Source organism: Phalangium opilio, unplaced genomic scaffold, assembly GCF_054372755.1.
Source record: "Phalangium opilio isolate 3A_F unplaced genomic scaffold, DU_Popi_V2 ptg000194l_1, whole genome shotgun sequence".
Classification (NCBI taxonomy): domain Eukaryota; kingdom Metazoa; phylum Arthropoda; class Arachnida; order Opiliones; family Phalangiidae; genus Phalangium; species Phalangium opilio.
This window is the reverse complement of record NW_028324212.1, coordinates 1693966-1719612: the sequence shown is the minus strand read 5'-3', so window position 1 is coordinate 1719612 and position 25647 is coordinate 1693966. Positions and strand designations below refer to the sequence as shown.

The window sequence follows — 25647 nt, the reverse complement described above, 5'->3', positions numbered from 1 at the left end:
TATACTACAATTCGATAATTTTTGCTTTTGATTTGGTTTGTACTAAAATTTTATGCTTGTACTATATAGTACTATTTTTACTATAATTTTACCAACATTCCAAAAAATTTTTAGTGTAATAAAGCTTTTGAATGCTTAAATTTTCTAGCGTTTTATTTCACCAGGGAGGATAGTGTATAAATGTAGGGACTCCGTAGACGGCAAACCTTACATGAGGATATGATAAGTTTGCCATTCATACTTCAGAAGCGTGGTGTAGTCTGCTTGCTTGTTAGAATTTGGCTTTCTGTTGTGTGGGAGTCAGTGGGGCAGAGAATCACTGAATCAGAGAGTTTTAGTTGGGGTTGATCTACTGAACTTCCGAAGGTACCGAATGTGATGGCGTGTGGTTCTTCTTTTAGAGGTAAAAGGTAATGCTTAAATGTGTAAGGTATTATTAATTTATTAAGGCAAATCATTCTAGATCTGTCACTGCCACTGTCGTCACAATCAGTGTATCTGAAGGTTATGAAACTCCAAAACAAGACGAAGAGCCAAGGAAAACGGAAGAAAAAGAAAAAAAGAGAAGTGTCGGAAAGAATGGGAAAATTAACCGGAATTTGCAGTTTAGCTGAAACCAATAAAAGATGATCCCACCAAAGCCAAGTGTGAATTCTGCAATATGACATTTCAAGCACAGATGCAAGTGATTAAAAATCACATGCATGGAAAAACATCAAAACAAAGTTAAAGATTAAAAACCATCAAGAAAGATGTACGAACATATTTTATAAAACAATCATGGACCAAAACCAGTCGCAGATGGTGTTAAGCGAGCTGAAATGAAAATATCCGCTTCGTGGTTGAACACAAAGATTCCTTTCAATCCATTGATCATTTGACGACCTGATGAAGACTTGTTTCCCAGACTCAAAAATTGCTCAAGAAATTATGCTTAAAAGGACTAAAACATGTCTATCAATTAGGGTGATAGGAGCATCACATAAGCAGCAGTTAGTAAACAACTTAAGAATACTCATTTTAGTATTTTGATAGATGAAAGCACTGATACTTTATCATTAAAAACTACCTATATTGTAGTAAGATTTAGCAATGAAGCTAGCGAAAAGGCTGTGAGCAAATTCTATGAATTTATTCAAATAGAAAACACTGCTGAGCCAGGAAAATCTACTAAAGATATTTTTCAGTCTGTAGTAAAGGTATTTCAATCTCAAAACATCAGTTTTGAAAACGTAATAGGCTTTGGTTCGGACGGCTGTAACTAACACCATGATGTGTGCTTACAATTCTGTGTCAAGTTGTTTCAAAGAACAATGCCCTGGCATAGTTGTTATGAAATACATTTGCCATTCCCTGGCGTTGTGTGCTAGCGAGTCCTGGAAACACCTTCTTCGACGATGCAAGGACCTTGCCAGGAACATATATAACTTTCTAAAGAACAGTCACAAGAACCTATCGGAACTCAAAAAATTTCAAGACATTTTGGATATTCCCAAACAAAAAATTCTGCACCTTTCTCAAACGAGGTGGCTTTCTCTTCTCGCAGTTGTTAACAAAAATTTGGAGCAGTGGAATGCGCTAAAATGTTTTTTTTTGTCAAATATGTGGAATCGGGCGAAATTGTTAGGTGCTGAAGAAATTTGTAAAACTCTTCACGATCCATGCATCAAACTCTTTTATTTATTTCTGCAATGGGTTCTCCCAAAATTAGCTGGCCTGAACGAATATTTTCAATCTTCAAAAGTTGTAATTGCCACAGTTCATGAAAGTTTTACTAACATTCAAGAACCTCCTAATGTGTTTCATGGATCGACAATACATTAACAGCACAACAGATTTAAATCAAATATACGTTAATAATGAGGCAAAGTACCTCCAGCTGAATCAAATCTATCTTGGAGCTAAAGTTCTAGATGCATTGAGTGACAAAAAACTAAGGTGTCTTAAAGAATTTCAAGCTTTGCAGAATGACTTTCACAGAAGGTGTAGGGAAATTCTAAATATCGGATGCATTTAAATAAAACAAAGATTTTACTTAAATGATCATGTTCTCTCTAAAATATCAATTTTATCTCCCTTGTCTGTAATTGAAGGCCAGGTTCCCACTAGAAAGAGAACTACCAAGAATTATCCACAAAGACCGAATGCAGGATTTGGATAATCAGTTTAGATACCTCAGTATTTATAACTTACCCGAAGAAATTAAGAATATCAAGGAGATTGATCTTTTTGGAAAAAAGTAATGAAACTTTAAGATTAAAATGGAAAAAAAGAGTTTGAAATAGTTGGAAAGTTTGCACTCTCCATACTTTCATTACTCTACTCGAATGCTGATTGCGAGCGTATCTTTAGCAAGGTCAACTTAACTAAAACTAAAAGCCGAAATAAACTTGTAACAGAAACTGTTAATGGAACCCTATTAACCAGCGAATGCGTATCAGATGCTGGATAGACCAAGAGCCAGTGGACTGGATCCTACCTCATAAAGTACAAAAGGTCTGACCATTGAAATGAGTTCAGTTTTGATGCTCATTAATAGGTTTGGCCGTCTTACGCGCCACCGCTGGGGTATTTGAGGGGGGCGGGGTCATGTTTAACCCTAATGAGGTATGATTTCTTACCTCATGAGGTACATGAATAAAAAAGGTGGAAAATGATAGAACTGAAAATGGCGATTCCAAATATATGAAATCTGATGTCATCAAAGGGGGCCATCAATAAATCAGACTGGGGTTAAAATGGTCGAATGAGGTATGAATTCTTATCTCATGAGGTACATGCATGAATCCGGTGTTGTTTGATAGATCTGGTCGTGCTAAATAGCAGAATATAAAATCTGACTGGAATATATGCGGCTTACGTTTAATCTGACGGCCTGATTCTTGCGTCAGACTATGACAACTTCGTGCCTCATAAAGCTAGATTCCCACTCGACCGAAAAAAACCGGCGCAAATCACGCAGCATACGGTAGAAATTTTACCTTACGCCGTCGTCCGGCTGTAGACTGTTCACACTACGACTGAATTTTGAGTTTGGCGTACCGCCGAACACGACCGAAAAATAGAACACAACTTGCTCCCGGCCGAGCGGAAATTCCGTCGGGCTCGGCGTAAAGATTTTTCGGTCGAACCTCTTTCTGCCGGGTCTCCGTCGTGATTTCCGTCGAGTGCGAGTCTAGCTTAAATGTAGCAGGTGATATATTGTAAAACCAGCCCCACTGATCTCAAGTACATTAGACTTAGCTTGTTTGAGCGAGTTGCCTCTGTTTCTATCGAGGTAATGTGGTGAAATATTTTTGTCTGTGATAAATGAGATGAACTTAAATTGGCATCATTTAATAATAGAGCTCTTTCAATTCGGGGGTAAGGAGAGTTTTTGAGGCGGGGTTTCGCCAGTCCCCGCCCAGGTGCCTTATTGTGTTCGAAATTTAGCATAGAGTTTTACAGCGGCCCACACGGAGGGAGGGTGACTATGACGATGAAACCGTATATATTGATTATCAGAGTGATTCGGATGATGAACCAGATGACGTGTAACATTTTTGTATCTTTATTTGCATTAAATAATAATTTAACGTTAGAAGGTTTCATTGAATGAGTTTGAAGTAAAATCTTCCTGCATAGAGCTATACCAGTTGAAGGGGAAACGTCACAGTTGGGCCTGCCAATAAACGGAGCCGATTTTCACCCTCCCTCCGTGCGGGCCACTGTAGAACTCTAAGCTAAATTTCGCGCTCAATAATGCACCTAGGCGGGGACTGGCGAAAGCCCGCCTCAAAAACTCTCCTTACCCCCGAATTGAAATAGCTCTATTATTAAATGATGCCAATTTAAGTTCATCTCATTTATCACAGTCAAAAATATTTCACCACATTACCTCGATAGAAACAGAGGCAACTCGCTCAAACAAGTTAAGTTTAATGTACTTGACATAAGTGGGGCTGGTTTTACAATACATGCTACATTTGACCTTGACTCGCACTCGACGGAAATTAAGACGGAGACCCGGCAGAAAGGGGTTCGACCGAAGAATCTTTACGCCGAGCCAGACGGAATTTCCGCTCGGCCGGGCGCAAGTGGTGTTCTATTTTTCGGTCGTGTTCAGCGTTACGCCGGTGTCTCAGCCAATGAAATTATCCCACTGACTACGTCATAAATTTTTAAGAGTGCACGCATACGCTAGATAGATTGATAGTCGCCATGTATTTTTTTGGTCGGAAACATGCCACGAAGAAAGAAAAATGTTAATAAGGAAGTGTTTATTGAGGAGGCTAGAAAATATACTTTCTTGGGACAGAGATACCAATTCAGAGTGCGAAATAAATGTTATGGAAACCACTCTAATCTGTCACGTGACCCAAAAATATCTACCGCCAAACTCAAAATTCAGTCGTAGTGTGAACAGTCTACAGCCGGACGACGGCGTAAGTTAAAATTTCTACCGTATGCTGCGTGATTTTTTCGGTCGAGTGGGAATCTAGCTTTATGAGGCACGAAGTTGTCATAGTCTGACGCAAGAATCAGGCCGTCAGATTAAACGTAAGCCGCATATATTCCAGTCAGATTTTATATTCTGCTATTTAGCACGACCAGATCTATCAAACAACACCGGATTCATGCATGTACCTCATGAGATAAGAATTCATACCTCATTCGACCATTTTAACCCCAGTCTGATTTATTGATGGCCCCCTTTGATGACATCAGATTTCATATATTTGGAATCGCCATTTTCAGTTCTATCATTTTCCACCTTTTTTATTCATGTACCTCATGAGGTAAGAAATCATACCTCATTAGGGTCAAACATGACCCCGCCCCCCTCAAATACCCCAGCGGTGGCGCGTAAGACGGCCAAATCTATTAATGAGCATCAAAACTGAACTCATTCCAATGGTCAGACCTTTTGTACTTTATGAGGTAAGATCCAGGCCACTAGCTCTTGGTCTATAAGGATATCTAATGAATACCTTTAGAAGATTATAGTTCTCTGGTGTTACAGTATACAACTTAAACATTTAAGGAAATCTTTATAGGGTTCTGATCAGGAATAGAACACTTTGTAAAACACCTGAGAAGGCATTAAAGTTTTCATCAATTAACAGTAGAAGTGACCACTACTCAGAGTGCTTATGTTCAATGCAACATGCAACCTGCTCTGGAAGGTACTCGTAAAGAATAACCACTGAAGATAAAATCATGGATTTCAGATTCTCGTTCTTAACTGTAAGACCTTAAATATGTTTACTAACCAAAGGGTCAATTAGCTGAATTTCAAGAAAATTTTTGGCTTAGAGTAACTATAAGTTCGTTCCGTTAATGTGGAAAGGAGATATGATAGTGAACTTTCGGTTAATGAACATTTTCCGATTTCATTACATTATATGTAACTTGCGAAACGTAACGTACGTCAAGTTTTATATTGAAGCTATTAAATATTTTTGGTTATGAGTAAAATGTCGCTTTTAATCAGAGGTAAACCGTGTTTCATCCATTTCCCATAATTTAATAACAATAATCTTAGTTTTGCAATATTCCTTTATATTCTGTCATCAAAATGAGAAATATACGCTTCGAGGGAATATCGTATCGGTGAATATCGTAATTAATATCCATTTCTATTATTGTTTATCATTTAAATAGGCTGAAATGGGTATTTAACGAAAAGATTCGACGTAACGAAACCAATTTTCAATTTGAGTTACAATATTGGGACTATGCCCTACAACATGGGTTATGAATACTGAACGTTGCTTATTTAAATTCAACCCGAGATAAAATACAAAATACTTTCACAATTCATTTCTGTAACGTAATTTAGGTTTAATAGTTTACAGACGTTGTCGCTCTAACCTATAATCCAAGCCCTTATGGATTGGAGCTTTATCACTTGTCACCAGCTGTGCAAACTCAGTCCAATAGGATCTTAACGTGTGTCAAAGATAAAGGAAATCAAGCTGAAAGTCGTCTGGCGATAATAGGCTTCAATGAAACTATCTGGTTGACGATGTTTTTCTGTTTGGTCCTAATGGCGCTAGCAACATCCTTTATCAAATACATCAAATCAACTAGGTCGCAATCTCCACTTCACCTCATTTATGATACTGTTTGGAAATACGTCTCTGGTCTCTTAGAAAACTGTTAAGTTCATACGCATTTGTTTTTGTTGCAAAATTACATAAATGTTATCGTCTGCGCCGAATAATTTTTGGATTGGAAAATGTTTTACGACGTTTCTGTAAATGTGATTTCTAATTCTGTTTCAGATTCTGATGATGTTGGTGATGGAACTGCGGCGAGAATTCTATTGCTGGGCTGGTTACTTGGCGCAAGGTTTTTTGTCAAATGTTATTCGGGATTATTGAGCGGCGAACTATTAATTTCCAAGGATTTACACATCGACAGTATCGACGATCTCTTAGGACAAACTCGAATTAATCAAAAATGCCTTGATTAGAATCAAGTCCTAAAAAGTATCGATAAGACTGAGCTTATCACTTGACTGAAGGATCAGATATAAATTTTTCTTTTTAATTGAAACTTAAAGGCATGCTTAAGAAAAAACAACGTTCCATTACCGTTTTCCGTTGAAATAACTTATTTTACAGGTAATCAATTTCAAAAATTTACTTATCTCGGGTTTTCAGGCACAATTCCATTCCCCCAAAACATTTTATCATTACATTAATTACTTTTGAGAGAGTACGTGTATGACATTGAATTTTAAAAGGTTCCCCCATTTGTGCCCGGCATGTTTCGCAGTGGATAAGTTTTAAAACAATGTCGGAAAATTAAGTAGGGACAGTTAGATTTTTACTCGTGGTTATGCAAAATGATGTAATGTCTAGTGTACTTCAGTCAACAGTCATACTGTTCATTCTCATAGCTCAGGACATGATTAATGCTGCTCACTATTTTTCTCTCTAGTTTCAAACAATGGTTAGAGACCATTCAGTGCCGCAGGTCGCACATGAATATATTTCAACTACAGTTTACATAAATTCTCCGTGGTCGTACTATTAGCGTGTTAAGCACTAATTTGTTCAGAACATGTCTCGAAAGGGTGCTTGTTGTAATTTTTTAAAGCAGTGTTGCCAATGTAGTTTGGTTTTAGGCTCTGTGGGAAAAAGTAATATTTTTCCGAGATCAATCAAATGTCGGAGTTTTCCTGTTCAAGGGTTAATAGTGCAAAATTTTCGAAAATGCACTAATTTTAACTGCACAGTTAAAATTAGTGCATTTTCGAAAATTTTATCCGGTTTAATAATTTCAAGCGACATTTTGAAATAAATTCGGTGATTTTAAGTTTGGCACTGAAAAAAAAAGCATATTTTGAGAATTTTAAAGCTCTATAGCATTTGTACATATTGTCAAAACCATGCGGAGTGATATTCCATATTAAACTTAGTATGATAAAATAGTCCAGATAAATATGACTGTAAAAAAGGGGGTATGGGAAATGCGGCAAATTTTTAAAATGGAACTGGGAAAATCCACTTTCTAACATTAGCAACACTGATTTGAAGGTTTTGGTCATGGCTAAACAGACCGCTCATTCAGTTTTTTATTGTTTTAAAGCTTATTTTGACACGTTATCTCTAAAAAGTAATTAATGTAATGATAAAATGTTTTGGGGGAATGGAATTGTGCCCGAAAACCCGAGATAAGTAAATTTTTGAAATTGATTACCTGTAAAATAAGTTATTTCAACGGAAAACGGTAATGGAACGTTGTTTTTTCTTAAGCATGCCTTTAAGTTTCAATTAAAAAGAAAAATTTATATCTGATCCTTCAGTCAAGTGATAAGCTCAGTCTTATCGATACTTTTTAGGACTTGATTCTAATCAAGGCATTTTTGATTAATATCTGTTCCTTCAGTCTTCATTTTAATTAAGGATGTTAAGAAACTGTTTTACATTTTCAAAATCTGCACTAAGCAGAAACATATATAAATATAAAGGGGACCATAACTTTAGCTCAATCAGACATTTATTTATAATGATACTTCAAAAAAAAACGTAAATCATTAAAAGTTTGGGTAAGTACCCACAAGCACCCGGGGCAAGAACCCACAAACACACGGGGCAAGAATCCACAAACACCCGGGGCAAGAACCCACAAACACCCGGGGCAAGAACCCACAAGCACCCGGGGCAAGAACCCACAAGCACCCGGGGCAAGAACCCACAAACACCCGGGGCAAGTACCCACAAGCACCCGGGGCAAGAACCCACAAGCACCCGGGGCAAGCACCCACAAACACCCGGGGCAAGAACCCACAAACACCCGGGGCAAGAACCCACAAACACCCTAGGCAAGTACCCACAAGCACCCGGGGCAAGAACCCAAGAGCACCCGGGGCAAGAACCCACAAACACCCGGGGCAAGAACCCACAAACACCCGGGGCAAGCACCCACAAGTACCTACAAGCACCCGCAAGTACCTACAAGCACCCGCAAGTACCTACAAGCACCCGCAAGTACCTACAAGCACCAGCAAGTACCTACAAGCACCCGCAAGTACCTACAAACACCCGCAAGTACCTACAAGCACCCACAAGTACCTACAAGCACCCACAAGTACCTACAAACACCCACAAGTACCTACAAGCAGCCACAAGTACGTACAAACACCCTCAAGTACCTGCAAACACCCTCAAGTACCTACAAACACCCTCAAGTATCTGCAAACACCCACAAGTACCTACAAGCACCCACAAGTACCTACAAACACCCACAAGTACCTACAAGCACCCACAAGTACCTAAAAGCACCCACAAGTACCTACAAGCACCCACAAGTACCTACAAGCACCCACAAGTACCTACAAGCACCCACAAGTACCTACAAACACCCACAAGTACCTACAAACACCCACAAGAACCTACAAGCACCCACAAGTACCTACAAACACCCACAAGTACCTACAAGCAGCCACAAGTACCTACAAACACCCTCAAGTACCTGCAAACACCCTCAAGTACCTACAAACACCCTCAAGTACCTGCAAACACCCACAAGTACCTACAAGCACCCACAAGTACCTACAAACACCCACAAGTACCTACAAGCACCCACAAGTACCTAAAAGCACCCACAAGTACCTATAAGCACCCACAAGTACCTACAAGCACCCACAAGTACCTACAAGCACCCACAAGTACCTACAAGCACCCACAAGTACCTACAAACACCCACAAGTACCTACAAACACCCACAAGAACCTACAAGCACCCACAAGTACCTACAAGCACACACAAGTACCTACAAGCACCCACAAGTACCTACAAGCACCCACAAGTACCTAAAAGCACCCACAAGTACCTACAAGTACCTACAAGCACCCACAAGTACCTACAAGCACCCACAAGTACCTACAAGCACCCACAAGTACCTACAAGCACCCACAAGTACCTACAGGCACCCACAAGTACCTACAAGCACCCACAAGTACCTACAGGCACCCACAAGTTCCTACAAACACCCACAAGTACCTACAAGCACCCACAAGTACCTACAAGCACCCACAAGTACCTACAAGCACCCACAAGTACCTACAAGCACCCACAAGTACCTACAAGCAGCCACAAGTACCTACAAGCACCCACAAGTACCTACAAGCACCCACAAGTACCTACAGGCACCCACAAGTACCTACAAGCACCCACAAGTACCTACAAACACCCACAAGTACCTACAAACACCCACAAGTCGGTAATCTGGCTAATGACCAGTCGTCGGTAATCTGGCTAATGACCAGTCGTCGGTAATCTGGCTAATGACCAGTCGTCGGTAATCTGGCTAATGACCAGTCGTCGGTAATCTGGCTAATGACCAGTCGTCGGTAATCTGGCTTAATTACCAGCCGTCTGTAATCCAGCTTAATTGACAGCCGTCGGTAATCTACCTTAATTACCAGTTGTCGCATCGGCCGCATCAACGTCACGACGGCAATATTAAAACCGTCTTATCACACTATCGATAGGCCATTCCAACCAAAAGGCAATAAGAAGAAACAATCGGATTATTATGAGGCAACTATACGTTAAAAAAGGCCAATATTGGTCACGCTGATATTTCCCAATAAAACAGTGTATAAATGCTAAAATATCGCAGATTGGGGCAATTTTTAAAATTTAAATTAAACATACTTAAAACTAATTTTTCTTAATAACAAGAAAAATGGTCCTAGATTATAGTGTAAAGTTTCATTTAAGATCGTTCCCAAAACTAACCAACGTATAGTTTTTCTAAATCACGAGGAACCGATTTGTTTTTTTCCAAAAATTTCCCATGTTATTTCTATGGGAAAAATTCCTGTTTTTCATCAAAAGGTGTGATTAATTTTATGGAAATGAAAACCACCCTTAGCAACTTTATTTTTTATAAATTAGACTAATTAATGGATCTCTTTGAAAATTTAACCACATATTGAGGGCCCGAATTGTAGTTCTGTGGAATTTATTCAGAACAATTAATGCAATACAAAAAAACTACATCCAAACAAAAAACCTTCCTTATACATTAAGAGCAGTATGAAGTCTTATCTAAGAGAGCTACCGCTCTCTCAGAATTACAACTTTTGAAGATTGAAAATATTCGTTCAGGCCAGCTAATTTTGGGAGAACCCATTGCAGAAATAAATAAAAGAGTTTGATGCATGGATCGTGAAGAGTTTTACAAATTTCTTCAGCACCTAACAATTTCGCCCGATTCCACATATTTGACAAAAAAAAACATTTTAGCGCATTCCACTGCTCCAAATTTTTGTTAACAACTGCGAGAAGAGAAAGCCACCTCGTTTGAGAAAGGTGCAGAATTTTTTGTTTGGGAATATCCAAAATGTCTTGAAATTTTTTGAGTTCCGATAGGTTCTTGTGACTGTTCTTTAGAAAGTTATATATGTTCCTGGCAAGGTCCTTGCATCGTCGAAGAAGGTGTTTCCAGGACTCGCTAGCACACAACGCCAGGGAATGGCAAATGTATTTCATAACAACTATGCCAGGGCATTGTTCTTTGAAACAACTTGACACAGAATTGTAAGCACACATCATGGTGTTAGTTACAGCCGTCCGAACCAAAGCCTATTACGTTTTCAAAACTGATGTTTTGAGATTGAAATACCTTTACTACAGACTGAAAAATATCTTTAGTAGATTTTCCTGGCTCAGCAGTGTTTTCTATTTGAATAAATTCATAGAATTTGCTCACAGCCTTTTCGCTAGCTTCATTGCTAAATCTTACTACAATATAGGTAGTTTTTAATGATAAAGTATCAGTGCTTTCATCTATCAAAATACTAAAATGAGTATTCTTAAGTTGTTTACTAACTGCTGCTTATGTGATGCTCCTATCACCCTAATTGATAGACATGTTTTAGTCCTTTTAAGCATAATTTCTTGAGCAATTTTTGAGTCTGGGAAACAAGTCTTCATCAGGTCGTCAAATGATCAATGGATTGAAAGGAATCTTTGTGTTCAACCACGAAGCGGATATTTTCATTTCAGCTCGCTTAACACCATCTGCGACTGGTTTTGGTCCATGATTGTTTTATAAAATATGTTCGTACATCTTTCTTGATGGTTTTTAATCTTTAACTTTGTTTTGATGTTTTTCCATGCATGTGATTTTTAATCACTTGCATCTGTGCTTGAAATGTCATATTGCAGAATTCACACTTGGCTTTGGTGGGATCATCTTTTATTGGTTTCAGCTAAACTGCAAATTCCGGTTAATTTTCCCATTCTTTCCGACACTTCTCTTTTTTTCTTTTTCTTCCGTTTTCCTTGGCTCTTCGTCTTGTTTTGGAGTTTCATAACCTTCAGATACACTGATTGTGACGACAGTGGCAGTGACATTCAAACACCCTTGAACGAAGAAGTCTTGTGTTGTTACACAGTTTCTTACATCACTCTTTAGGTCTACTATCTTTGGATTTTCAAAGCAACAGATGCTCCCATGTTCACTTAACATCGCGGTACAACAACCACATATGCACTATGGATTTGGAAAAACGTTTGTTTAGAGTCTAGGTTAGCATTTCGTTTTAATTTCTTGTACTAAACTTACCAATTTGTGATCCCTTGCCTTGGTCCCGCAGGGGGTTGAGCATTATCTGAATTAGTCTCAGAACTTTCTGATAATTCTGTCTGTGTAAGAATAACGACCTAGATGTCGCTGTAATATTTCTCTGTCAGATACTGGTCAATCGATATTATTTGTAAGACTACTCTCTGGCTAAAGCAACAGGCAGAGAGGGTTTGGACGTTAAGAGTAATGAACCTAATAACGTCTCTCAGTTCTCACTTATCTCACAATGTCTTCTATCGGGTAATGTTTAGTAAATAATTAAACTAAGCATAAACTACGTGAAGCACACTAGAGGTAACATAGAAACAAAACATGGTGCCAGAATTTTACGTTTTTCACGCGTTCTTCGCTGTTTGAAGAGAGGGAAAGTTGAGCGATAGGCCTTGCACACCTCATTGTGTCCTTAAGCCTTGCCCGCCCAGATCTATAAAAAATGACGGATCACGTAAAATCACCACCGGAGCTTAAAATTCGAACTGGAAATGCCCAGCAGGCATGGCGGGTTTTCAAACAGAGGTTCGAATTATATGAAATGGCTACTGAATCTACGACTGCACGAACTGATAAGCAGAAACTCTCGCTGTTTTTAACTATTGCGGGTCAGGAAGCCATAGATATATACAACTCTTTCACGTTCGCAGCAGCTGCGGATCGCACGTATGCTAATGTGGTTCAAAAGTTCGACGATTATTGTACCCCTAAAGGTAACGAAGCACATGATCGTTATGTTTTCCGTTGTCGCCTACAGAAGGATGGCGAACCGATAGAACAATATGTAGTAGCATTGCGACTTTTAGCCCAGTCGTGTAACTTCGAAACTAAAGAAAACTCGATTATACGCGACCAAATTCTTGCGGGTATAAAAGACACTCGGGTACGTAAGCAGTTATTGGCAGAAACGGATCTCACGTTTGCCAAAGCTATGGCGATATGTCAAGCCGCGGAAACCCTCAATACACAGTTGAAATATTTCGACGATAACGGGTTATCAGCAGCAAATCAAGACGTACATGCAATACACGCCAATTACGATAAGAAACGGGGCCGCAAAAAGCAGCAAGCAGCAAAGAATACACAACACCAAGCCCAAGGGAGACCGACTACAACGAGTACAGGAGGACAACCTCAAAGTAAAGGAATGATTAAAAACTGTTTCCGTTGTCTGGGTACCCACGAGAGGCGAAAATGTCCTGCGTATAATCAGGAGTGTTTACGCTGCCATGGGAGAAACCATTATGCAAAGGCTTGCAAAAGTTCAGCGTCTGGCCAAATACATGATGTACAAGCTGAGGAAGATGAAGATTTCTTCATAGGAGCGGCGGTCGCCGAACAAAACACCGCTACCTCAAATGCATCTTCCAACGATTGGGTTGAACCCCTCACGTTGAACAACAAAACGGTTCAATTCAAACTGGACACAGGTGCTCAAACTAACCTGTTCCCACTTGACATCTTCAACTGTTTAGAACCAAGGCCGGCAATACGTAGCAGTAAGACTAACCTGACTGCGTACGGTGGGTCGAACATACAGTCCTTTGGCTCGTTTGATGCAGAGGTTAACTTTAAAGGCCGCAGGTACCCTGCCAGTTTCGTCTTAGTCTCGGCGAACCTAGTACCAATTTTAGGCCTCAAGTCCTGCGAAGATTTGGGTTTTATTAAGCGAGTACACACTGCTGAACTCCCTGCGTACGAAGTACAAGATAACTTTCGGGAAACCATCATAAAAGAATTTCCTACAGTTTTTACGGGGATTGGCTGCCTAAAAACGTCTTGTACTATCCAGCTTGCGAAAGACGCAGTACCCGTCGTTGTTCCCCCCCGTCGAGTTCCCTTTGCACTAAAAGAAGGCCTTATACAAGAACTTAACAGATTAGAGGCCCAAGGGATCATACGCAAAATAGATGAACCAACCAGCTGGGTGAGTCCCCTTGTTATAATCGAGAGAAAGGTTGTGGCGGACTCCAGTGATGGACATACAAAGAGTAGCACTAACGACGTTCCTAAACTTCGGCTGTGTCTGGACCCGCAGCCTTTAAACCAGAACATACGTAGGGAACATTATCAGATTCCTACTAAAGAGGAAATCGAAGCGGAATTAGCAGGCGCCAAATATTTTTCGAAGTTGGACGCTGCCTCTGGCTTTTATCAGATCCCGCTAGATGAAAACAGTCAGTTACTGACGACGTTCAACACACCGAATGGGCGCTACTGTTTCACACGTTTGCCTTTTGGAATCTCATCGGCACCTGAAATATTCTACAAGGTGTTCAGTCAAATCTTTGATGGAGTCAAGCAAGCAAGGCCCATCCATGATGACGTTCTAGTATGGGGTAAAACTCGGGACGATCACGATCAACAGTTGCGAGAGGCCCTGAAACGCCTCGCAAAGGCTAATGCTACTCTAAATCCCACAAAGTGCGTATTCCGTACGACAGAGTTACGGTACATGGGTGAAATCATTTCACAGGCTGGGATGCGACCTGATCCTAGCAAGGTCGAAGCCGTATTAAAAATGCCAACTCCAAGCACGAAGGCCGAAGTCCAACGAGCTTTGGGCCTTGTAAACTATGTCGGTAAATATATACCACATCTGTCCTCACACACAACGTTTCTTCGCTCGCTACTCAAGTCGGAAACAGACCCACAAAGGCTACCGCAGCATGACGAAGAGTGGCAATACATAAAGGATGCGCTCACAAGTAGTCCTATCCTACAGTTCTACGATCCATCATTACCTGTCAAAATATCAACGGATGCGTCGAACAGTGGACTTGGTTCTGTCTTATTGCAGCAGACCGAAGATAGCGGCTGGAAGCTGGTAGCGTATGCCTCACGAGCGTTGACAGATGCCGAGACGAGGTATGCACAAATAGAGAAAGAGTGCCTCGGTCTCGTTTTTGGATGCCAAAAGTTTCACACTTATGTGTACGGCAGAACATTTCGTTTGGAAACCGACCATAAGCCGTTGTTAGCGATGGTAAAGAGGGTTTTGGCTGACGTGCCACCCCGCCTGCAACGCCTTTTCCTCAAACTGGCCAAATATCATTATACAATGGAGTATAAGCCTGGGAAGGACCTAATTCTAGCCGACGCTCTATCCAGATCGAGCTTGCCATTAACTCACGGCGACGCTACGCTATGTAAGGAAACATCTGACGAGCTAGAGGTACACGTCAATTCCGTACTCAGGTCCCTGCCAGTTAGTGACGCTATGTTAGAGCTCATCAAGGAAGAGACTAGCAAGGATCCCGTTTTAACGAGGGTTAAAGACCATATCAGAACAGGCTGGAAACCCACGGACCGGGTGACGTCCCCATATGCCACAGTGCACTCAGAGTTAACCGAAGCAGATGGGTTAGAGCTATTAATGGGTAGACCCCTTCGCACACGTCTGCCTGAGTACAGGCCCGTTGTTGACAAAAACAACACCAGCGATGGCGTCCTCGTCAAACAGCAACCCAAGTTAACTGGCAACAAACTCCCACATCTCAAAAAAGGGATGCAAGTTCGCATACAAAACCAACTAGGCGTTTGGGATCGCAGAGCCTTAGTCGTAAACGAAACCGCACCGCGATCGTACATAGTAGAAACCGAAGACGGGACAACGTTACGACGTAATCGACGACAGCTCCGCCAGGTGCAGGAGAAAGACTCGTTCACACAGGGTACTGACACACCAATACGGTTCAATTTCACTGCGCTACCAACGTCGCCAGTCAGGATGTCAGCTACACCTAACCCCCAAAGTCCAACAAGACTTGTTCCTAACGCCACGTCTCCAGCAAGTAGCACAACTGAAATTTATACACCACCACTGGAAAACGCAGCGCGAACAAGTTCCGATAAACACCGACACAGATCGAGACTCCAGTTGCAGCTCGACGGTCGACAAGACAAGTCAAGCCAGTAAAGAGGCTAAATCTTTAGTGATAATCGAACATTCCTCACGTGATAGTTACACGTCTAGTATTAACTAAAAATTCCTAATAATAAGTAACTCAGCTCAAATAAACATTCAAGTACAAATTTCTAATAATACGTGATACAGCTCAATAAACGTTAAAGTACAAATTTCTAATAATAGGTAGTTAAACAAACAAGAAAAAAAAAACTATGCTTTAATCTTTAAGAAACAATTTACACTGTATTGCAATGTCCATATAATTTCTAGTTTCAAACCTTTCTAAAGTATAAAGAACATATCTGAGGGAAAAGATGTAAGAATAACGACCTAGATGTCGCTGTAATATTTCTCTGTCAGATACTGGTCAATCGATATTATTTGTAAGACTACTCTCTGGCTAAAGCAACAGGCAGAGAGGGTTTGGACGTTAAGAGTAATGAACCTAATAAAGTCTCTCAGTTTTCACTTATCTCACAATGTCTTCTTTCGGGTAATGTTTAGTAAATAATTAAACTAAGCATAAACTACGTTAAGCACACTTGAGGTAACCTAGAAACAAAACAGTCTGAGAATCCGAACTGCTACTTCTTTCAATAGGTTCAAACCTATATGGCATCACAACACCTCTTGGTCTTATTACTACATCATTATACTCCTCATCACTCTCATTAGTACTATCCACATTACTATCATCTGTTGACGATTTCTCTATATAACCAACGTTCGCGGCCATAATAATAAACCGATGTACTAATAGTGATAAAAGAAATTGTCTAACCCTTTGGTAATACCGACGACGACTATTTTTCTATTGACACGCGATTGGCTGAGACTAGCGGAAGTGAGAATCAGCTGGCCGAGATCCCTAAAAGAGGGCGCCACGGGTAGGTTTAACCTAGGTCTTTTTATGTATTTGGCGGCTGTCCTATACAACTCCGAATTTTTCTAATAACTTTTTCATTGATTTTTTAAAAATGAAATCCTTCAAAATTTATTATATTGGACATAAAATATCTTTGACTGTACAAAAAAATCCAAAATTTTGATATTAGTGACAGTTGTCCTTTAACTCTGGCGTTCAATTAGCCAACATGCTAAATGGCTTGCAAAAACGTCCTTTAACTCTGGGTTCCATTAGCCAACTTGATAAATGGCTTGAAAAAACGCCCTTTAACTCTGGGGTTCCATTAGCCAACTTGCTAATTCAAACAAGGACAATCATTGATTCAAATTGCAATATTTTTGTGAGGAATAAATCTTTTTGGGGTTGTTCGCGAATTACGTGTCAAGAACAGGGTTGGAGCGGAAGGAGGGTACAGGCAAAAGTTATGTAACAAATCATAATTTAAGAAATAAAATTAGTACAATTGCTCAAATGGAAATCGGGACTCGATAAAGGTGATATAAAATGTGCAATGGCCGAGATAGCGTTGCTCTGAAATCCTTTTTTTTTTTGAACAAATTTTGAATGGATTTTTGAAATCAAAATTCTGTCAATGTTTGATCGGCCCAATTTTGGATTAACTTCATTTGATCAATATTTGATCATACATTTTCGTAAGGGATGTGGATGGCATATTCGCTTTCATTAGTTTTATGCATACTTTCTAAAAAACATGAAATTTAAAATGATAATAAATTTATACACAAAGATATTTCAGAACATCTAGCTTTATTTTGACCAGTTTTATGAAAAAAACGATCTCGCTTCTCTTATGAGAAAAGACTAAATTCTTGCCGTTGTCATATAATTGCTTATTTATAACATTATACATGGAAATGCACCATCAAATATTGTCTCTTATATTTCAAACATATAGGCTAATGTTACTTCATTTGCGGTGACATTCAGTAGCTCTAATCCTGTATATAAAGAAATAGATGTGCTTTAGCCGTAAATATTTACTTTATTTTTGTGAGATTCTCTAAATAAAATGATAAATACATGGTAATCGATAATTATTATTACAGTTTAAAGCTGGTATTATAGATTGAAGCGTGGACGTCATCAATATTGCCTGACGTCAAAATCTTTGTCTTAAAAATTCCTAACTATCAATATATAACCAGAATCTCGCTCCTCTTTGAAAGCTTGTAGAAAAGGGAGTTTTTTACAACAATAAACAAGGAGCTAAAGTAATGTACACCACCTAAATTTTAGGCAGCGTTGCCAGACGTACTATAATTATACTACAATTCGATAATTTTTGCTTTTGATTTGGTTTGTACTAAAATTTTATGCTTGTACTATATAGTACTATTTTTACTATAATTTTACCAACATTCCAAAAAATTTTTAGTGTAATAAAGCTTTTGAATGCTTAAATTTTCTAGCGTTTTATTTCACCAGGGAGGATAGTGTATAAATGTAGGGACTCCGTAGACGGCAAACCTTACATGAGGATATGATAAGTTTGCCATTCATACTTCAGAAGCGTGGTGTAGTCTGCTTGCTTGTTAGAATTTGGCTTTCTGTTGTGTGGGAGTCAGTGGGGCAGAGAATCACTGAATCAGAGAGTTTTAGTTGGGGTTGATCTACTGAACTTCCGAAGGTACCGAATGTGATGGCGTGTGGTTCTTCTTTTAGAGGTAAAAGGTAATGCTTAAATGTGTAAGGTATTATTAATTTATTAAGGCAAATCATTCTAGATCTGTCACTGCCACTGTCGTCACAATCAGTGTATCTGAAGGTTATGAAACTCCAAAACAAGACGAAGAGCCAAGGAAAACGGAAGAAAAAGAAAAAAAGAGAAGTGTCGGAAAGAATGGGAAAATTAACCGGAATTTGCAGTTTAGCTGAAACCAATAAAAGATGATCCCACCAAAGCCAAGTGTGAATTCTGCAATATGACATTTCAAGCACAGATGCAAGTGATTAAAAATCACATGCATGGAAAAACATCAAAACAAAGTTAAAGATTAAAAACCATCAAGAAAGATGTACGAACATATTTTATAAAACAATCATGGACCAAAACCAGTCGCAGATGGTGTTAAGCGAGCTGAAATGAAAATATCCGCTTCGTGGTTGAACACAAAGATTCCTTTCAATCCATTGATCATTTGACGACCTGATGAAGACTTGTTTCCCAGACTCAAAAATTGCTCAAGAAATTATGCTTAAAAGGACTAAAACATGTCTATCAATTAGGGTGATAGGAGCATCACATAAGCAGCAGTTAGTAAACAACTTAAGAATACTCATTTTAGTATTTTGATAGATGAAAGCACTGATACTTTATCATTAAAAACTACCTATATTGTAGTAAGATTTAGCAATGAAGCTAGCGAAAAGGCTGTGAGCAAATTCTATGAATTTATTCAAATAGAAAACACTGCTGAGCCAGGAAAATCTACTAAAGATATTTTTCAGTCTGTAGTAAAGGTATTTCAATCTCAAAACATCAGTTTTGAAAACGTAATAGGCTTTGGTTCGGACGGCTGTAACTAACACCATGATGTGTGCTTACAATTCTGTGTCAAGTTGTTTCAAAGAACAATGCCCTGGCATAGTTGTTATGAAATACATTTGCCATTCCCTGGCGTTGTGTGCTAGCGAGTCCTGGAAACACCTTCTTCGACGATGCAAGGACCTTGCCAGGAACATATATAACTTTCTAAAGAACAGTCACAAGAACCTATCGGAACTCAAAAAATTTCAAGACATTTTGGATATTCCCAAACAAAAAATTCTGCACCTTTCTCAAACGAGGTGGCTTTCTCTTCTCGCAGTTGTTAACAAAAATTTGGAGCAGTGGAATGCGCTAAAATGTTTTTTTTTGTCAAATATGTGGAATCGGGCGAAATTGTTAGGTGCTGAAGAAATTTGTAAAACTCTTCACGATCCATGCATCAAACTCTTTTATTTATTTCTGCAATGGGTTCTCCCAAAATTAGCTGGCCTGAACGAATATTTTCAATCTTCAAAAGTTGTAATTGCCACAGTTCATGAAAGTTTTACTAACATTCAAGAACCTCCTAATGTGTTTCATGGATCGACAATACATTAACAGCACAACAGATTTAAATCAAATATACGTTAATAATGAGGCAAAGTACCTCCAGCTGAATCAAATCTATCTTGGAGCTAAAGTTCTAGATGCATTGAGTGACAAAAAACTAAGGTGTCTTAAAGAATTTCAAGCTTTGCAGAATGACTTTCACAGAAGGTGTAGGGAAATTCTAAATATCGGATGCATTTAAATAAAACAAAGATTTTACTTAAATGATCATGTTCTCTCTAAAATATCAATTTTATCTCCCTTGTCTGTAATTGAAGGCCAGGTTCCCACTAGAAAGAGAACTACCAAGAATTATCCACAAAGACCGAATGCAGGATTTGGATAATCAGTTTAGATACCTCAGTATTTATAACTTACCCGAAGAAATTAAGAATATCAAGGAGATTGATCTTTTTGGAAAAAAGTAATGAAACTTTAAGATTAAAATGGAAAAAAAGAGTTTGAAATAGTTGGAAAGTTTGCACTCTCCATACTTTCATTACTCTACTCGAATGCTGATTGCGAGCGTATCTTTAGCAAGGTCAACTTAACTAAAACTAAAAGCCGAAATAAACTTGTAACAGAAACTGTTAATGGAACCCTATTAACCAGCGAATGCGTATCAGATGCTGGATAGACCAAGAGCCAGTGGACTGGATCCTACCTCATAAAGTACAAAAGGTCTGACCATTGAAATGAGTTCAGTTTTGATGCTCATTAATAGGTTTGGCCGTCTTACGCGCCACCGCTGGGGTATTTGAGGGGGGCGGGGTCATGTTTAACCCTAATGAGGTATGATTTCTTACCTCATGAGGTACATGAATAAAAAAGGTGGAAAATGATAGAACTGAAAATGGCGATTCCAAATATATGAAATCTGATGTCATCAAAGGGGGCCATCAATAAATCAGACTGGGGTTAAAATGGTCGAATGAGGTATGAATTCTTATCTCATGAGGTACATGCATGAATCCGGTGTTGTTTGATAGATCTGGTCGTGCTAAATAGCAGAATATAAAATCTGACTGGAATATATGCGGCTTACGTTTAATCTGACGGCCTGATTCTTGCGTCAGACTATGACAACTTCGTGCCTCATAAAGCTAGATTCCCACTCGACCGAAAAAAACCGGCGCAAATCACGCAGCATACGGTAGAAATTTTACCTTACGCCGTCGTCCGGCTGTAGACTGTTCACACTACGACTGAATTTTGAGTTTGGCGTACCGCCGAACACGACCGAAAAATAAAACACAACTTGCTCCCGGCCGAGCGGAAATTCCGTCGGGCTCGGCGTAAAGATTTTTCGGTCGAACCTCTTTCTGCCGGGTCTCCGTCGTGATTTCCGTCGAGTGCGAGTCTAGCTTAAATGTAGCAGGTGATATATTGTAAAACCAGCCCCACTGATCTCAAGTACATTAGACTTAGCTTGTTTGAGCGAGTTGCCTCTGTTTCTATCGAGGTAATGTGGTGAAATATTTTTGTCTGTGATAAATGAGATGAACTTAAATTGGCATCATTTAATAATAGAGCTCTTTCAATTCGGGGGTAAGGAGAGTTTTTGAGGCGGGGTTTCGCCAGTCCCCGCCCAGGTGCCTTATTGTGTTCGAAATTTAGCATAGAGTTTTACAGCGGCCCACACGGAGGGAGGGTGACTATGACGATGAAACCGTATATATTGATTATCAGAGTGATTCGGATGATGAACCAGATGACGTGTAACATTTTTGTATCTTTATTTGCATTAAATAATAATTTAACGTTAGAAGGTTTCATTGAATGAGTTTGAAGTAAAATCTTCCTGCATAGAGCTATACCAGTTGAAGGGGAAACGTCACAGTTGGGCCTGCCAATAAACGGAGCCGATTTTCACCCTCCCTCCGTGCGGGCCACTGTAGAACTCTAAGCTAAATTTCGCGCTCAATAATGCACCTAGGCGGGGACTGGCGAAAGCCCGCCTCAAAAACTCTCCTTACCCCCGAATTGAAATAGCTCTATTATTAAATGATGCCAATTTAAGTTCATCTCATTTATCACAGTCAAAAATATTTCACCACATTACCTCGATAGAAACAGAGGCAACTCGCTCAAACAAGTTAAGTTTAATGTACTTGACATAAGTGGGGCTGGTTTTACAATACATGCTACATTTGACCTTGACTCGCACTCGACGGAAATTAAGACGGAGACCCGGCAGAAAGGGGTTCGACCGAAGAATCTTTACGCCGAGCCAGACGGAATTTCCGCTCGGCCGGGCGCAAGTGGTGTTCTATTTTTCGGTCGTGTTCAGCGTTACGCCGGTGTCTCAGCCAATGAAATTATCCCACTGACTACGTCATAAATTTTTAAGAGTGCACGCATACGCTAGATAGATTGATAGTCGCCATGTATTTTTTTGGTCGGAAACATGCCACGAAGAAAGAAAAATGTTAATAAGGAAGTGTTTATTGAGGAGGCTAGAAAATATACTTTCTTGGGACAGAGATACCAATTCAGAGTGCGAAATAAATGTTATGGAAACCACTCTAATCTGTCACGTGACCCAAAAATATCTACCGCCAAACTCAAAATTCAGTCGTAGTGTGAACAGTCTACAGCCGGACGACGGCGTAAGTTAAAATTTCTACCGTATGCTGCGTGATTTTTTCGGTCGAGTGGGAATCTAGCTTTATGAGGCACGAAGTTGTCATAGTCTGACGCAAGAATCAGGCCGTCAGATTAAACGTAAGCCGCATATATTCCAGTCAGATTTTATATTCTGCTATTTAGCACGACCAGATCTATCAAACAACACCGGATTCATGCATGTACCTCATGAGATAAGAATTCATACCTCATTCGACCATTTTAACCCCAGTCTGATTTATTGATGGCCCCCTTTGATGACATCAGATTTCATATATTTGGAATCGCCATTTTCAGTTCTATCATTTTCCACCTTTTTTATTCATGTACCTCATGAGGTAAGAAATCATACCTCATTAGGGTCAAACATGACCCCGCCCCCCTCAAATACCCCAGCGGTGGCGCGTAAGACGGCCAAATCTATTAATGAGCATCAAAACTGAACTCATTCCAATGGTCAGACCTTTTGTACTTTATGAGGTAAGATCCAGGCCACTAGCTCTTGGTCTATAAGGATATCTAATGAATACCTTTAGAAGATTATAGTTCTCTGGTGTTACAGTATACAACTTAAACATTTAAGGAAATCTTTATAGGGTTCTGATCAGGAATAGAACACTTTGTAAAACACCTGAGAAGGCATTAAAGTTTTCATCAATTAACAGTAGAAGTGACCACTACTCAGAGTGCTTATGTTCAATGCAACATGCAACCTGCTCTGGAAGGTACTCGTAAAGAATAACCACTGAAGATAAAATCATGGATTTCAGATTCTCGTTCTTAACTGTAAGACCTTAAATATGTTTACTAACCAAAGGGTCAATTAGCTGAATTTCAAGAAAATTTTTGGCTTAGAGTAACTATAAGTTCGTTCCGTTAATGTGGAAAGGAGATATGATAGTGAACTTTCGGTTAATGAACATTTTCCGATTTCATTACATTATATGTAACTTGCGAAACGTAACGTACGTCAAGTTTTATATTGAAGCTATTAAATATTTTTGGTTATGAGTAAAATGTCGCTTTTAATCAGAGGTAAACCGTGTTTCATCCATTTCCCATAATTTAATAACAATAATCTTAGTTTTGCAATATTCCTTTATATTCTGTCATCAAAATGAGAAATATACGCTTCGAGGGAATATCGTATCGGTGAATATCGTAATTAATATCCATTTCTATTATTGTTTATCATTTAAATAGGCTGAAATGGGTATTTAACGAAAAGATTCGACGTAACGAAACCAATTTTCAATTTGAGTTACAATATTGGGACTATGCCCTACAACATGGGTTATGAATACTGAACGTTGCTTATTTAAATTCAACCCGAGATAAAATACAAAATACTTTCACAATTCATTTCTGTAACGTAATTTAGGTTTAATAGTTTACAGACGTTGTCGCTCTAACCTATAATCCAAGCCCTTATGGATTGGAGCTTTATCACTTGTCACCAGCTGTGCAAACTCAGTCCAATAGGATCTTAACGTGTGTCAAAGATAAAGGAAATCAAGCTGAAAGTCGTCTGGCGATAATAGGCTTCAATGAAACTATCTGGTTGACGATGTTTTTCTGTTTGGTCCTAATGGCGCTAGCAACATCCTTTATCAAATACATCAAATCAACTAGGTCGCAATCTCCACTTCACCTCATTTATGATACTGTTTGGAAATACGTCTCTGGTCTCTTAGAAAACTGTTAAGTTCATACGCATTTGTTTTTGTTGCAAAATTACATAAATGTTATCGTCTGCGCCGAATAATTTTTGGATTGGAAAATGTTTTACGACGTTTCTGTAAATGTGATTTCTAATTCTGTTTCAGATTCTGATGATGTTGGTGATGGAACTGCGGCGAGAATTCTATTGCTGGGCTGGTTACTTGGCGCAAGGTTTTTTGTCAAATGTTATTCGGGATTATTGAGCGGCGAACTATTAATTTCCAAGGATTTACACATCGACAGTATCGACGATCTCTTAGGACAAACTCGAATTAATCAAAAATGCCTTGATTAGAATCAAGTCCTAAAAAGTATCGATAAGACTGAGCTTATCACTTGACTGAAGGATCAGATATAAATTTTTCTTTTTAATTGAAACTTAAAGGCATGCTTAAGAAAAAACAACGTTCCATTACCGTTTTCCGTTGAAATAACTTATTTTACAGGTAATCAATTTCAAAAATTTACTTATCTCGGGTTTTCAGGCACAATTCCATTCCCCCAAAACATTTTATCATTACATTAATTACTTTTGAGAGAGTACGTGTATGACATTGAATTTTAAAAGGTTCCCCCATTTGTGCCCGGCATGTTTCGCAGTGGATAAGTTTTAAAACAATGTCGGAAAATTAAGTAGGGACAGTTAGATTTTTACTCGTGGTTATGCAAAATGATGTAATGTCTAGTGTACTTCAGTCAACAGTCATACTGTTCATTCTCATAGCTCAGGACATGATTAATGCTGCTCACTATTTTTCTCTCTAGTTTCAAACAATGGTTAGAGACCATTCAGTGCCGCAGGTCGCACATGAATATATTTCAACTACAGTTTACATAAATTCTCCGTGGTCGTACTATTAGCGTGTTAAGCACTAATTTGTTCAGAACATGTCTCGAAAGGGTGCTTGTTGTAATTTTTTAAAGCAGTGTTGCCAATGTAGTTTGGTTTTAGGCTCTGTGGGAAAAAGTAATATTTTTCCGAGATCAATCAAATGTCGGAGTTTTCCTGTTCAAGGGTTAATAGTGCAAAATTTTCGAAAATGCACTAATTTTAACTGCACAGTTAAAATTAGTGCATTTTCGAAAATTTTATCCGGTTTAATAATTTCAAGCGACATTTTGAAATAAATTCGGTGATTTTAAGTTTGGCACTGAAAAAAAAAGCATATTTTGAGAATTTTAAAGCTCTATAGCATTTGTACATATTGTCAAAACCATGCGGAGTGATATTCCATATTAAACTTAGTATGATAAAATAGTCCAGATAAATATGACTGTAAAAAAGGGGGTATGGGAAATGCGGCA

At 39.0% G+C, this 25647-nt stretch overlaps 1 protein-coding gene and 1 long non-coding RNA gene across 2 annotated transcripts in view; both read left to right on the top strand.

Moving 5' to 3' along the window:
- The window catches only part of LOC149622665 (uncharacterized), a 265341-nt gene extending 261672 nt beyond the window's left edge, over positions 1 to 3669 (top strand). The window contains exon 7 of the long non-coding RNA XR_016374982.1: positions 3656 to 3669. This is a non-coding gene — a long non-coding RNA (uncharacterized LOC149622665). The remainder of the gene's footprint in view (positions 1 to 3655) is intronic.
- Positions 3670 to 12523: 8854 nt separating this feature from the next.
- Positions 12524 to 16461, top strand: LOC149622664 (uncharacterized). The gene has a single exon (XM_089853575.1). It carries the CDS (start codon positions 12524 to 12526, stop codon positions 15998 to 16000), a length of 3477 nt encoding a protein of 1158 aa, XP_089709701.1. The 3' UTR covers positions 16001 to 16461.
- Positions 16462 to 25647: the final 9186 nt, after the last annotated feature.

What these genes read in the sequence shown, in the direction of transcription:
- LOC149622664 (XM_089853575.1), top strand. Translation starts at nt 12,524, where the DNA reads ATGACGGATCACGTAAAATCACCACCGGAGCTTAAAATTCGAACTGGA.